We start from the raw sequence: 15,225 nt of genomic DNA on the forward strand, positions 1-15,225 counted from the left end.
ACACAGAGGCCAAGCTCACACCTGCATGAGAAAGGCCACCGGAGCAAGATGCTCTCCCTCACTGGACACAGTGCAAAGAGAATGAAAAGTTTAATTCCTGAGTCTTAGCACGCTTCCTCAAACTGAGAAACCAGGTGTAGAGCAACACAGTAAAAAAACCTCAGAAGGATGTGATACTGACTCTTTGGAAAGGTGTTTTGGAGGTACTGCTGTTGCTTAGACTTGTACATAGCCAGAAGGGAGAGAATTTCCATCCTCTGCACTGAATGGGGCAACAGGAAGAACGGCTGTTGCAAAAGCCTTATACAGCAGAACAGTTTACTGAAGTCTAACCCAAACAGTCTGGCTACTTGCCTCTTCCTTACCTGGAGGTTCAGGATTTTATAACCTCAGATTGCATTCATTCAGTTAATTCTAGATCCCTAACTACACGAAGCTCCCATTCCAGTCTTTGTCTGATATGAGCCCACCCCCCCCAGAGATGCAAATTTCTCAGATTATGTAAATAACAACATCCATTTTAAAAAACAATCACAAAAAAACCTCCAATTGATCTCTACAACACATGCTCTCCCCCCAGCTCTGACACAGGGTGATATAAAACATGATCCAGTCAGGTCTTTGGCTCTGGCTCCTGACAATTCCCCATACACTTTGCACGTGTATCTTTTCATGCTCCTTGCTCTTCTTCTCCCCAGGAGGAAAGGAGCACCAAAGGTTATCCCCCCCAGACACAAAAATAGACATGCAGGAGCCGCCTACACACCAGTCTCATTTCTTTCGCTGCTTTTGACATTAGGATCCTCTTGCACCTTTCTCATCTCCAGTCCTTTCACCCATGTGTAGGCAAAGGAGCCCCCCAGAACCATCAAGTTACTCGTCCACCACAAGAAGCTCTTTGTCTCCTCGAAGTAGATAACAGCCAGCACTGTTTGGGCACAGGCCTTGGCTGTCCCAGACACGTTGTGGGTGAGTGGGCTAGTGAACTTAATCTGAAGTCCAGTCACATACCCGATGGCAAAGCCAAACACTCCCCCCAGGGTCATCATGCCCCAAAAACTGGGGCTCCCCAGCTTGTCGAAGTGGTAGAGAGTGCGGAACTCGCCCAGCAGCATCATGAGGGGGAAGAACAGGACACAAGCATTGACGTTGTTGTAGAAGGTCAGGCGCCAGATGCTACCATCCACCACAGGCAGCACCTTCTTGGTGTAGATGGCATTGAGAGAGACACAAAGACTTGCTAAGATCCCAAAGAAAATACCTGTCCATGACAGAGTGCCCTCTGCTCCTTCCTGGTCAACACCCAGCCAGAAGCCACCTGCAACCAAACAAATCAGGCATCATCTGAACAACTGCTGAAAGGCTCAAAACTTACAGTCAAAAATTCATTATTTTCTTTATAGTGAACAACAACAAGAGACAGGCTTAAGAGCTTCCCCTTTCTATTAAGTGAACCCACAAAATATCATGACTAGTGTCCTGGGAAGACTTATTTTGGGAGTACGAGAAATTTATTGTGCGGATAATTCAGTCTCAGAAGACTAATTCCCACACTGAGCAGGCAGCACTAGTTCAGAAACGATTAATCCAGCTAATCTTTGCATATAGATAAGTTTCAGGAGACCATTTTTTTTAATTGAAAAGGCTGAAAAGTGACACATGGGTAGAAAAAATATTCTTCAAAGTTTGAAAAAAATCCCACTTTATAGACTTTTCTCTGCTGTTAACAGGAAGGAAAAAATAGGTCAGAGAAGAAGATGGAAAGATAGTAAAAACATGAATGTAATAGTAAGCATGATCCAAAAAAAAAAATCACAAGGCAGAAACTGTGTGCAGTACATTCATGCTAAACTTTGATGGGCAAAGCACTCTCTAACCACCTCCAAAACAGGAGCTACAGGCTTTGCATCTCCAGGGCAGAGAGGGAGACCTCTCCCCATCCAGCTCATAAGCAAAACATAAAAGGGAGATGAGCTACTGAAGGAGCACTGCACCACATTTTCATTAGCTGCTTCTTGTTGGAGGTTGTCTGGAAAGTTGCCTGCAAAGCACCTAAGACACTTGAAACTAAGCCCAGATACAAATGCGTTCAATGCACAGACGGAAGGGCTTTGTGTCAGGCCAAAGAGGATGCTCAGCTACACTGCTATAGGCATACAGGCAATGCTCTCACAGTGAAAGGAGATGGAGCCACGAGGACAGAGTCCCAGTCTTAGAGAAATCCTGTCAGGCTGCCAGGCACCATACTCCTGGGCAGTGCCTGAACAAAAGATGAGCTGAAGGCAATTGCTTGCATCACTTGGGTAGAAAATACAGTAGCTCTGTTCCTGTTCACGTCTTCCGTGGAAATGAGATTCTCTTATTTTCATCTGATCCATCCACTTGTCTAAAACTAAAGTGAAAGCACGCACACCTGGAACCAGACTGAAATCAACATTTCATCATTCTTGGCATCTAAATGGCCCTCCAGCAGAAGGCAACTTTTGGGATTACTTTGTCCTTGGAATGGAAGGCTTATAAGCATTCCTGTTAAGCCAGTCAGTGGCTTGCCCCACATCCTAACTGCATAACCAGATCTTCTGGTGGTGTTTTACACTTGGCTTGGCCAGCTAACCCTCTATCAAATGCATTCAGCCTATTGTAAAAACCAATTGGCTGGCTCTATTGTATGGTCCCAGTGGTGCTGACATAAATGTCATTGTTACCAAAGTTAATAATCAACAAGGACTTGGGAACAGGGAGAAAGCCACCTGCTATTTTATGGTGGGGGAAGAAAAGGTAAGGCAAGTTAAACCTCATTAGAGGGTAGATAGGTTTTAGTGCTCAAAGGAAAAAGGGAGCTATGTCAAACGAGAGCAATTTCTTCTCTTAACGAGTTACCTACATCCTCCAGACATACAAATTTGGTTGCCAGAGACAGAGCAAGGCACAAGCCCTGAGCTTCCCCGTCTAAGAGGGAGCTGCCATGCAGGTGGGGATGACTTCCCAAGGGAAAGACACCCCACCACCATCTCTCTCGGGCTGGCTGTAGGATGGGTGCAGCCCTTTCTGCTCCCCCTCACCTATGATGACTCCGCAGGCCAGGAGGGCATAGAGGGAGGTGGTCTGCTTGAGGAGGAGGTAGGAGAGCAGCACGTTGAATACGGTGGTGAGGGACCGCCCCACATTGTAGAAGGCCACGCCGACATGCTTGAGGCAGAGGTTGTTGGAGGTGACCATGCCGATGAAGACGGCGGAGAGGGGCAGGACGCTGCGGGACACCTTGGGGTCGAGGCGGAGGGTGGGCAAGCCGGCGCAGGGGGGCCCGCAGGCCGCCCCCAGGCTGAGGCCCAGGCAGAGGGCGGCCGTGAGGGCGCACTGGAAAAAGGTGACGAAGAGAGGGGCGTCGAGGCGCAGCGAGGGGCTGTCCAGGAGGTACTTGTTGAGGAAGACCATGGCGATGGAGGTGAACCAGTAGAGGCAGACCACCACGGCGATGCGCAGCGCTCGCAGCAGGAAGGGCGCCCGCCGGCCCCCGCCGCCCTCCGCCGGCAGCAGCGGGTCGGCGCCGCCGCCGCCCAGCGCCATCCGCAGGATCCCCGTCCGCGTCAGCTGCGCTCTGCTCATGGCGGGCCGGCCCCCGCCAGCGACGGCCGCCAGCCCCCGCCTCCTCCCGCCGCCGGCCCCGCTCACCCGCCTCCGCCGCCGGCCCCGCGCCTCCCGGAGCGCCGCGGCCCCGCCCGCCGCCCTTTATTCACGCCCCGCGGGCGCCGCTCGGCACCGCCCCGGCCGCGGCGCCATGTCGGGGGAGGGCCCGGCCCGGCCCCGCCGCCCGCTCCGCCCCGGGGCAGCGCGGCTGTTGCAAAATACGGAATTTATAAAAGAATTCTTAAGAAAGGATGTTATTTGGTATTTGAACTTTATGTACTTTCAGGCTGAATCAACAAGAAAGGAAATTTGATCGGTGCAACAGAGAGCAGTGAGCAAGCAAGCTCTAAGTGATGCCCGGGCGTCAAAAAGAAATTACTTGTCGGCAGAATAGCTTTGTTAAGGTTTAGGTCTTGATGGGTTTCAACGATCTCAGACCCAGGTGGAGGCTAGCAAAGCTTGGGGGGCAAGCTGACAGGGGACACAAAGAAGGTAGAATTTACAGGCCCCAAGGACATTTGGCAGGACCCCAAAGATAAGGAAGAAACTAATAAAGACAATTCAGCAGCTCTGCTGAGATCAGCTCCAGCTGGGTAAAAGGTAATTCCAACAGGTGGAGAATACAAACACCAACTCATTGACCACCAACTCAGGAAACCCACTGACCTAAAAGAAGAGAAACACTGAGCATGCAGGCTAATTACCACAAGAAGCGAGAAAACCATCAATTGATAGAAGATAGAATACAACTCAATAAAAAAACTGAGTAACTTGTAGCCAATGAATTACCTTTGTTCTATAATATTGTTGTTACAATGCCTTTGTGTGCTAAAATGTGGGAATAGTGAAAAGTTTTGGTAGCTGACGTGCTGGCCTCGTGGATTTGCCACCCAGCACCTCTTCCCATGCAGAATTGTAAATAAATCAAATACCTTAACTCTGTGTGTTGATTGGCGTCTTGCACACAGGGTGAAAGAACCTATTTTGGGACAACAGGAGCAGACAGCAGCTGGGGCAGTTTAATGAGGAACAGTCACCTGAGGACAGTCCTTGGGCAACCTCCACAGCCAGGAGTGAGGGTCTTGCTGTGGGACTGCTGGGGAGGGGCTGCCATGCTCACCATGGTCATTAATGGTGACCAGCTCCGTATCCACCTGGCATGGTTGGGCAGTGGGTGGCAGGAGGGGACTGGTAGCGGTCCTTGTGTCAGGAACAACACTACTCTGCTGGCTCATGTCAGCATCCTTTTTGTGCTGGTTGGAGCAAGTGGGATCTGGGTGTTTGACATGCACTGGTTTCCTAGCATGGATTTTGCCCACATCCCATCAAAAGCACAGTGCGCACTGCTGCCTAAGCCTTCTGTACAGAAAACAGGTTCGCACTTCTGTGGAGGTAAATCAAACCTTCCCAATATGACCTAAATGAAGTAGGCATGGTGACATGTGCAAGCAAGGACAGCATGGGTAAGAGTTGGCTGCCTAGTTCCCATTCCTGCATCAATAACTTTGATATCTAACCAGGAGGATGTCTCTCCAGTACTGAGATGCAGCCTGTGCACTACCCCGCTACATTGCAAGCAATACAGGGGCTAACTGCTTTCAAAATAGCCTGGGTGTTAGGATAGGGTGCACACATTCTCATGCTAAAGCAGTTATCCCACAGTCCCACATCATCATTCCAGTTATAAAACACCCATTTGCCCATGCTCACATGCCAAAACATCCCATGTTCTTTTAATGGTGCTTTATTACTGATCCGGTTTGGCCAAATTTAGAAATATATCCTCTGAGAGAAGGCAGGTCACCACCCCTCCTCCACCAGGTTCGGGGAAAATAAATTTTCCTCAAAGGAAAGTGAAAGAGATAAAACCTATTTATTTAACAAACACACGGGAAAATGAAAATAATGCTAAATAGCAAAATCTCTCGCTGTGGAGAAAAAACCTGGGAAAGTGTTCGAGTCCTCCCTTTGGTCTCCTTGGAGCTGGGGCTTGGCCCAGGGCCAGGCCCTTTGCGCTCAGTGGAAAGTTCTCCTGATGTGCTCTGATATTGAAGCAGTCCAGTGGAAAAGGGACAAAATCCAAAATTCCAGGAACGGGAAAAAAATTCAACTCTCAGTCTCTCTCCGGAGAAAAAGAAGCTGAACAACTGGCCAAAAACTGACCTGGGGGCAGCAAGCCGGGTGCTTCCTCGCTCCCCTGCCGCAGCTGGGAAAAAAAAAATTGCTATCTCTGTGTGACCTTGAACAAGCTGCAAACTGCTTTGAAAAAGTTTTGCTCAGTTTTTCCTTCCCCCTCTCAGGCTCAGTTTAGAGGCATAGAAAGGCACAAAAATTAATTTCTGGGCATAGGGCAGCAATATGGGATACACATCATAAAGTCACCCCAAGACAATAACAAAGAAGCCTTTCAATACCAAACTCTAGCATGTTGTGAATTCAAACCGCTGGACAGAATGAAATAAATTAAAATTAATGCCAGATTCCATGTGGCGGGGGAGGCAGCAATGTCTGTCAAACATTGGTCAGTATGACCTCCTGCTTCTTATTTCAGCTGAGACTGCTGCAAAGTGTCTGGTCTGCAATGTCCTGGGGCCCAGCAATTTGCACAGGGCATAATTAAGAGGATTTTGGAGGCAAAGCCAGCAGCGTTAATTGCCCCCCATAGCAGTCTTTGCTGCTCTTACAATTGGGAAGGACAGAAGCATAGTAGAGGTCATGGGAGACAAGTGATGTACTTAATTAGACCAGTTGGTGCAGCTGGAAAATGTTTCAGGCATAACGTGCTTTTCTCAAATCTCTGAAGTCACACTTGATTGTTTTTTCTCCCAGGTGCATCAGTTGGTTTAGTAAATGATGCTGCCTTTCCTCACAACCCTTGCCTTCTAAGCAGCATCTGAGTGCTGATGGGAATCATGTTCCCTCTGTACAGAGAAAGTTGGTGCTGGTATGCTTTCTTTGGACTACGTAAGTGCCCTGCAGGCTGATGGAGTGTTCTGGGTTGTGTTCTGAGCACCATCTCTCACCCCTGCACCTTGTGATAGGTGCCTGGTAGAGCCCTTGCAACCCCAAGTGAGTTTTGCCTGCTCACCTCACCCACCTCCTTGCTCTGCCTGCACAGCCGGGAGAATGACCCCATGCATGGAGCTTGCCTGAGCTCACGTGGGGTGTGACATCCCATGGATGCAGGCCTGCAGCTCCCGCCGTGGAAACAGCAGAGACTGTGGCCTGCAGAGGGGCTGGCATTAGAGCAGGGAAAGCTGCTATTGAAATGACCAGACAGTGTTCCCTGTAGCCCAGCCATGCTTTGATCCTGCTGCTAGAAGTGCAGGATCACTTACTTACTCGTTACTTCATATCCTGTGTTCCTTCCCATCCACCTTCTTCCAGTGACTGGCCCAGCACTCCTCTCATAAATGGTGTCAGTCAGGAAAAAGCCAGAAAGCAGTCTGGGTGTGGCACACTCGGTTGGTTCCATAGGTCCTCATGGCCTGTTACACATACCTGTGGCTTCAGCATCACATATTTGTCTTGAATTTCAAGGAATTTGACCTCTCCTACCACTAATGTTGCAAGAATGACAGTGCCTCTGGCAGAATCAGAGTCAGATATAAGTGATTTTTTCCCCTCTCTGCCACTTGCTCGTGCTGTTCAAAGTGCCTTCTCTAAACTAAACCCAGGAGCTGGAGAAGGCAAAAGCCCCAGCCTTCAGTTGCATCTTGTCCATTCATTCAGTGCACAGAAGATTGCTTTGGCCTGCAGAAGTTTGAAATATCCCAATCAATAAAATCCTCATTGCTTCTCCTGGGGGATTATTCTACAGCCCTATCACACATGTATGGCACGTCTGCATGGGAAAATTGATCAGTATAACTCCCTCACCTCTGCCAATATAACTCCCTGGTGCTGACAGTGTATTCCAAAATAAAAGTGATTTGTTCTCGAATAATCAGGTAGTTGTGATAGTTGTGCTGGTCAATCTCTCTAGGCAGAGCTTGTCTACAGCATGGCAATGGTTTTGACAAGTGCTTTGAATAAAGGCTTTCCCAGGTGCAAAAACTGACCAGCAGAATTACTCTGCCATAGCTGTGCCTGCCTACCTGCCTCACAAGGATGCTTTGCTTTGAGGGGAAGGTGGCTTAAAGTCATAGGTGATTTAAAAATGTCAGAGTAAAGGTAGGAATAAGTAGGTTATAATACTAATATAAGATGTTTAGACAATGTAGCCTGGCCTCCTGCACAGCATCAGTCTTAGGGTTCCCTGAATTAAATCTTACTTGAATTAAACCTGATCTTCTGTGAGAAAAAAAAATCAATTTTGATTAAAAATACTCCCAGAGACTGAATTCAATAGGGCACTAGCAATGTTATTCTGACGGCTGGTTCTTTCCCACTAAATAATGCACACTCCTTTTCATGCTTGGCATTGTCTGGTTCAAGTTTTCAACCTCTGGATCTTGTTACAGCTTTACTGATGGTTTTTTACAAGCAAGCAGTTACAGGCAGACAAAGTTACCTTTTAGCCTTGTTTTTGGAGATGATAAATAATTTTAACTTCCTTACAGAACATGTTTATTATGCTACAGCAGCAAAGATTCACTTCTTTATGCAGATGAGACCTCAGTATTTTCCTGCCCTGCTGCTTGGTTGTATATTAACATGGTAGCACATATTGTGAGGAGCCTGCACAGGATTATTCCTGGTTTAGGAGTGTGCTGCTTCATGTTGCCTGAGTGCTTACAAAATAAACAGTTATCACTAATGGAGGTCTGAGGCTGGAAAATAAGCAGCTTTGGCGGGTTCTTCATGGGGGGAAATCTGGCTGGTAGTGTCCTTTCTCCCATATCTTGTGAAGTGCCTGCACTGCTGCTGGTGTCTGGCATGCCTGATACCCTGCCTGCTGTTGGCATGCACACATACATACATACATACATACCTACATACACTCCTGCATCTTATTTAGTTCTTTCCTATGTGATTAGAAAACCTTTTTAACTATGAGAGGTGCTGCTCCTCCGAGGGGAGAGCTCTCCCCTTCCCACTGAAATTAGGTGACCTACTTGAAAGCATGCAAATCAGCTGATAGCCAGCAGTGTGGCTGATAAAACAGCAATGGGCTCAGGGTGTACGTCGAACCTGGTGGTGAGACAGAGCAGATTGCATTTCCTGGCCACACAGGAGACCTGGACATATCGACCGGTGTGTCATTGTAGGAACAGCCCTCTGTAAGTCATGTAGAAGAGCAAACAAAGCAGCAGAAAACATTGCCAGTTTTGTTTCTGGGTTTGGGGTTAGAAATAGGACTCATTCCACTACCTAGAATGGGACATGGGAAAAAAATCCACTCAGCAGTGAGGTCATTCCAGTGTATTTAAGAATTTATTGTTCCTTACAAGCATAGGTATCTGATTTCCCATTAATACAAACATCCTTGATGCTGACATTTATAAAGTGTGGAGCTTACAAGTCAAAGGTATCAATCCAGATTCATATATGTATCAACACACACATATATACAAGCATTTAAGTACATTTATATCTGCACGTATATATGTGTGTGAATATGCTCAGATTATGTACAGACAGTATGGTGCCACAGTAGTGTCCAAGCAGGGACCAACAACCCGGGAGGGTTCATCTGGCATGGCAGGAGTATTACTTTATTGTGACAGGGATATTACTTCACCTACCAGTGATTCCTCTTGTTTGCTGTGTATCTCATCAAAATTAGCTTGAGCTTTCAAGGTTTCAAGTTTGAACTGCAGATATTGCCTGGTGACAATAGGTCTCAGCTGTCATACCATTATTTGCTATATGTCTTCTCCTATATTGATTATCAGCAAATAATGGTATGTCATACCATTATTTGCTGATAATCAATATAGGAGAAGAAGGCCAATGCAAAATCTAAGATTGATTTATCAGATCAGATTAGCTGAATCAGGTCTCTCTCTGCTAGGGTAGTAAACATGAATCAGGGGAGACAACTGAGTAAATCTCTTAGTATTGTCCTCAACCCATTTCTAGCACATGTGTTTCCCATTACAGTACAGCTTCTTTCCAGACTCCCCCACTTCATAGGAGAAATGGCCTTGGCAGGGTTGTGCTGCTGTAGCTCTCCATCGTGCAGGATAATAGATATTGCTGCAGTCTCATTGTGGAAAAACATGGAACACCAGGGGAGTCCAGTGCAGAGGAGGCCTGGTGTCACTGCGGAATTGGAACAGTTTCGGTCTAGGTGGATTTTTTAGCTGTGGTTCTGTGCCAGCTTTGTTGGCCTGGACAGCTGCTGCAAAGATGCTTTGGTGCCTTCCCCATATGCTGTCCTCCAGGAGCCTGGTGACACTAGCTGGGAAGTGCTTGGATCCAGCTGCACCCAGCTCAGACACCTTCCTGGACCCTAAAACATGGGGCACTCATACAGAACCTGCTGGAGCTCAGCCCAGAAGGGGCTAACTCCCAGCTGGATCCAAACTAGCTTTGAAGCTGGATCTAAACCAGCGCCGCCTGGGCTCTTCCATCTCTGGACGTCTGCTGCCAGGTCCCTGGAGCAGTCATGCTGACTCAGCTCTGTAGAGAGGCAGTGGGGTCCAACAGGACCTCTGCAAGGGCTCTGCCGTATCAAAGCAGCCCTTGTCTTTGCAAACCTGAGCTATTTCTGGAAGCAGTGCAGGTGTCCCATCAGCTAATAAAATTGGCTGCATCTCAGACTCTCTCTGCATCTGGGGCATGCTGGATCCGCAGCTGGGAGAGTCTTGCTGTGCATAAATGGAAATGCATAAGAAATAGTTAATGAAGGTTTCTACTGGTTGTCTTGTTCCCTCCTGGCTTCCTTAGGATTTTGCCTGGACTGCAGAAATGGTGGGTACCTACTTTGACTATGGGCAGAGACTGGAGGTGATGGTTCCTTCCACCACAAATTACAACACCATCATCTGGCAAACATCTGAGCCTGGGTTCTTCCCCTTTCCTGCTCCCCTGGCGTGAAAGCCAAGCTCTGCCTGAAACAGTCACACCTAAGTCCCGACTGAGCATCTGTACCAGCGGTGCTGGGGGAATGATCTGGATTACAAGGAGTGGCTGTGGCAGAAGTGACACTAGAGGGCAGGGCTGGCCCACGGTTGGAGCCTTCCCAGGCAAGGGTGGGACAAGCCTGGGGCTGGACTGGGGTGCAGGTGGGCAGGACTGGGCGAGGCTGGGGCAGCGCTGGGGCTGGGGTGGAGGGGGACCCTGGTCATGCTGTCCTACTTTGCTGCCCGCCTGCAGCCGTGGGAGGCAGGAGTGGGTGCACACAATGCAGCAAGGGCTGCGAGCTCTGCGACTGTTTTCTGGGATGCATGGGGATGATAAGGCATGGGGCACATCGCCAGCTGCCCATGCTGGCCTCTGTCACCACCCAGGAAGGGTATGGAATCAGGCCTTAAAGGCCCAGGTGACAAATTAGAAATCACAGCGTGACACAAAACATCACGGATTAAATACATTGCCCAGTTCCTGTATGTTTCCCGTGCACCCCCCATTATCCACCTCATCCCTGTGGGCTGCAGTAGCCTCTGTTTTCCATACATGCCAGGCAGGAGCTGGCTGGGACCTGACTGCCTGTGCAGCAGAAATGACTCTACAAGGCAGGGTGAAAACCGTCAGCCCACAGCAAAAAAGTGTGAAGAAGCTGCTGCTTTGTCCCTCTGGCTCTGAAGAAGAGGGATAACCTTGAGGGAAGGTGGCCTGCATCCCAGGGTGACCCCCAGTTTGAAAGGATGGCTGGGGAGCAGCCTGGCTGCAGAGACGCTGAGCTCTCTGCCTCGAGCTGGAAATGCCCCTGCTGCCATGGCCGGGTCAGGTGAGGGAGCAGTAGCCCAGCCCCTTAGGAGCAGGGCAGGCAGGTAGTGGGCTGTGATTTATGAGGCAAGCCCTTGGAAACTCTCCAAACCCAGTGCTTAAGTGCTTCTGAATGGCAGCATTAATTACTATTAAAAACACACATTTATATCTCTCTCACCTGCTTTAAATCCTGTGAAATTAGATTTCCTACCCAACCCTTCCAGCCTTTGTGGCAGATCAGGGTGTTTTATAGGCCTATAAAGCCCCACAGTACCTGCTGTCTACATGGGCTCTTATTTACGAGGCCTTTAACAGTCTTCCTGGCTGCACCATCTGAGCCCCCTAATCATTTCGTTTCCATGTGCCTTGGAGGGAGTGGTCCCTTCAGCCACCCCAAGAGCCATTCCTCCCCACAGGACTGGCTGATTCGGAGACATAGCTACCTGGGGTGGGAGTGAGGCTGTGCTGGGGCATCCTGATGAACCCAGTTCCAGCATTTGGGCCAGCTTCCCTGGTTTTACGTAGAAAAGGGATTCAGTGAGACAAGCGCCTCATGACAATATTGTGAATGTCTTTGTGTCTTTTACATCAAAGTCACGCCAGGCATCATCAAAAGCTACCCAGAACCTCCCAGGTCTGGGCTAAGACTCCAGATTTACTGAGCACAGAGACAGTAGTTTATGTACCTAAAAAGCAAATATTATTTCCATTCATTATCCTTTCTTTTGGATACAGACTACATAGAAGTATCTTAAAATAGCCAGCTTTTCCCTAATGGACTGCAGCCATTTTGCAACTCATCCTATCTCAGATGCCTTGACGGTGTTTAAAAATGTGATGGACTTCAGACTGAGACGTGAACCCCACTTTGCTGAGGGTCCTCTTGTCCCCAGGTCACAGAGGACGGGGTGAGGCAGAGTCAGGAGCTCCGTTCTTCTCCAGGTCTCTCCTACATAATTTCCCCACCTGCCTCCCTAGCACTTCTGGGTTGTCAGATCTGCTGGAGACTGGATGATGCTCTGGGGAACTGGCCAAATTTGTGTGCCTGCATCAGCCTGCTGGAGAGGAAGTGATAGATATCTCTGCATCCTGACTCCCAGGCTGAGCATGCTAATTTATAGATTGTATCTGTCACTCCTGATAAACTATGTCTTACTTCCCTAATGCCACCTTCAAATTGAGTTTTTAAGGCTAGGTCAGGTGGAGTAACCAAAGGGGGACTCTGCTTTTCCTTTGCTCTGACTTTGTTCTCTGCACTTGGGCTGAAGTTGGCTTTTCAGTAAGAGGTGGATCTGTTGTGGCATCTTCTTTGCTGGCCAGTTGGGCAGAGTGCCCGCCCCTCATGGGGCTCTGAAAACTCCTGCCTGGCTCCCTCAGGTGCTTGGTTTGTTCTGATGTGGTTTTGGGGAGGGCCAGCTGAGGCATCTCCATCCAGCTCTGTTCCCAGTCTCTTCCAGCACTGCTGAGCTGGCTGAGATGGTGAAGGTGGACTCAAGGCCTTGCTAAAGAGGGTGCCAGAGCCTGAGCTTCTTCAGGAGCACAAGGCATTAGCAGAAAGCTCCCAGCATTGGCTCCTGCACACACTTGAAGCCAACAGTATGCCCATGCCACTCTTCAGGGGAAAGTGGCATTTTCCTTTCTCTGTACATTTCAGGTGGGATCTGTTGAGCATTGATTTCTTCAGGGGTTGTGTTTGAATGAGCACAAGCAAAGCTTTGGTGAGCATCCTTCTCCAGCAGCAGAGAGGACCGTTTTCTGGAGCACAGCCAATAGCTTAGAGCTGTACATACATGAGCAGCTTTGTTCCTCCTCCAGGGAGCTGACTAACAGAGTTAAGAGTTGGCCAAGCAGGCCGGGATTAAGCATATCATTGCTCTAACCCTCCTGGGGTTATGGTGGTTAAAGGCACGTGAGTAAGACCTGTTTATCTTGTCATTATTAAGCCCTGACTATTTTGTTGTTCCTTGAGAAGAGAGTTTGTTGAAGCTACCTCCTTATGCCCTTTAGGCCTGAATGTCATGGCAGTAACACAAAATAAATCAGCCCAGTGAATACCTTCCACAGGTGATGAAAGAATGGACCAGTAATGCCTCTCAGACGCATAACCTTCTGCACAGGGCTAACTCTGAAACCTAGTAAACCATCATCCGAGCTACACCACAGCCCTTGCTCAATCTAGCAGCCACAGCAGTTAAAATTTCCCTGCACAACAATTACAGCCATTTGAGATTGCAAATCCTGCAGCACATTGGAAACTAAAAATGACAGAGCTGGGAACAATAAACTGATTTTGAATGTCCAATTAAAGAAACACAGAGGAGATGGCTGTGTTTTGATTCAGATTTAATTCAATCCAAGTTTCTCCCTTTCAAGGTTTGTTTTTTCCCTCCAGCCGCTGCAGACTCCCTCACCCATTGCAATTCAGGCTGCAGAATAAACCTTGCTGTTGAATTTAGGTCAAGCTTGGCTGGGAATACACTGGGCCTTGGCTATTATTTAATGAATATGTATAACATGAAGACCACACTGCAAATGCAGGAGTGGATGCTTTAAAGCCAGCAGCCAGTTCTGTTGCACCTGAAGGACCTGTGAGCAATTGAGGGGAGACAGGAGCTGGCATGGGCACAGGGGATCAAATGGGAGCTCTGTCCTCCAAAACTATTAAGTTGAAATCCTCACCTTCCCTGTCACTTGAGACCTTGGTACTGAGGAGGCACTACCCCAAGTCAAGAAAAAGTCCTGGTCAGAGGAACCCAGGGCAGAGTGGAGGCTGACAGCAAAGTTCTGTCCAGCTGCCTCCTCCCCTGCCATTCCAGCTGGCTGCACAGGAGAATTTTCATGACATTATATTTGTTCTTTTTAACCTCTGGCTCCCATTGGCATGATGTTGAACATTCTCCCATCCGGAGTATTAATAAAAAGATTGAAGGACCCACGTGAGTCCAGCACTCATGAATGAATGGGAGGAAATGGGGCAAGGAGCCCTGACCTCCCAGACTTCTTGGAGCAGCAGGAAAGCAAGTGAGGGTTGCCCACAGCCAGGAGCTGCTTCTGAATATCCAGCTGTGTTTAATGCATTCTTTGCCTCCATCTTCAACACAGATGAGGGTCGAAGGGGGTCTCAGAGCCCTGAGCCGGAGGACTGTGACTGCGAGAATGATCGGCTCCCAATTGATCCTGAAATTTCTCCAGCTGGATCCCTACAAACCTATGGGGCTGATGGGATTCATCCAAGAATCCTCAGTGAGCTGCTGATGTCATTGCAAAACCTCTCTTGATGATTTTTGAGTAGTCTTGGGAATCCAGAGAGGTCTGAGCTGTCTGGGAGCTGGTGAATGTTATCCTGATTTTCAAGAAGGTCAAGAAGAAGAACCCCAGAAACTACAGGCCTGTCAATCTCACCAGGGCCTGGTAAAGTTACAGAGAAAATTATGCTGGGAGGCATTGAAAGGCAACTGAAAGACAATGCAGTCACTGGCCACAGCCAGCAGGGCTTCATGAGAGGAAAGTCCTGCTTATCAAACCTGATTTCCTTTTATGGCAAGGCAACCCACCTGGTTGATCAAGGGAAGCCAGCTGATGTAATCTTTTGGGATTTCAGTGAAGCTTTTGATACTGTCTCTCACAGGATCCTTCTGGACAAAATGTCCAGCCCACAGCTGGATAAACACATCATGGGATGGGTGAGCAACTGGCTCATGGATCAGGCACAAAGGGTTACAGTGAATGGGGTGACATCAGACTGGTGACCTGTCACTACTGGGGTTCCACAGGGTTCCA

The 15,225-nt window shown here is 48.5% G+C and overlaps 1 protein-coding gene across 1 annotated transcript; it reads right to left on the minus strand.

The window, feature by feature from the left end:
• Nucleotides 1-520: 520 nt before the first annotated feature.
• Nucleotides 521-3,649, minus strand: SLC35C1 (solute carrier family 35 member C1). Its single transcript, XM_082284242.1, has 2 exons — nucleotides 3,063-3,649; nucleotides 521-1,318 (listed from the first exon to the last, which is right to left on the minus strand). Exons 1-2 carry the CDS (start codon nucleotides 3,604-3,606, stop codon nucleotides 759-761), a joined length of 1,104 nt encoding a protein of 367 aa, XP_082140368.1. The 5' UTR covers nucleotides 3,607-3,649; the 3' UTR covers nucleotides 521-758.
• Between the last annotated feature and the right edge of the window lie 11,576 nt (nucleotides 3,650-15,225).

The sequence above is a fragment of the Coloeus monedula genome (genome assembly GCF_965178545.1).
Source record: "Coloeus monedula genome assembly, chromosome: 6".
Lineage (NCBI taxonomy): Eukaryota > Metazoa > Chordata > Aves > Passeriformes > Corvidae > Coloeus > Coloeus monedula.

Excerpts from the sequence above, each read along its gene's own strand:
- SLC35C1 (XM_082284242.1), bottom strand. The coding sequence starts at position 3,606 with ATGAGCAGAGCGCAGCTGACGCGGACGGGGATCCTGCGGATGGCGCTG. Across the intron at positions 1,319-3,062 it reads GGCCTGCGGAGTCATCATAG|GTGGCTTCTGGCTGGGTGTT; the intron begins GTGAGGGGGAGC and ends GTTTGGTTGCAG.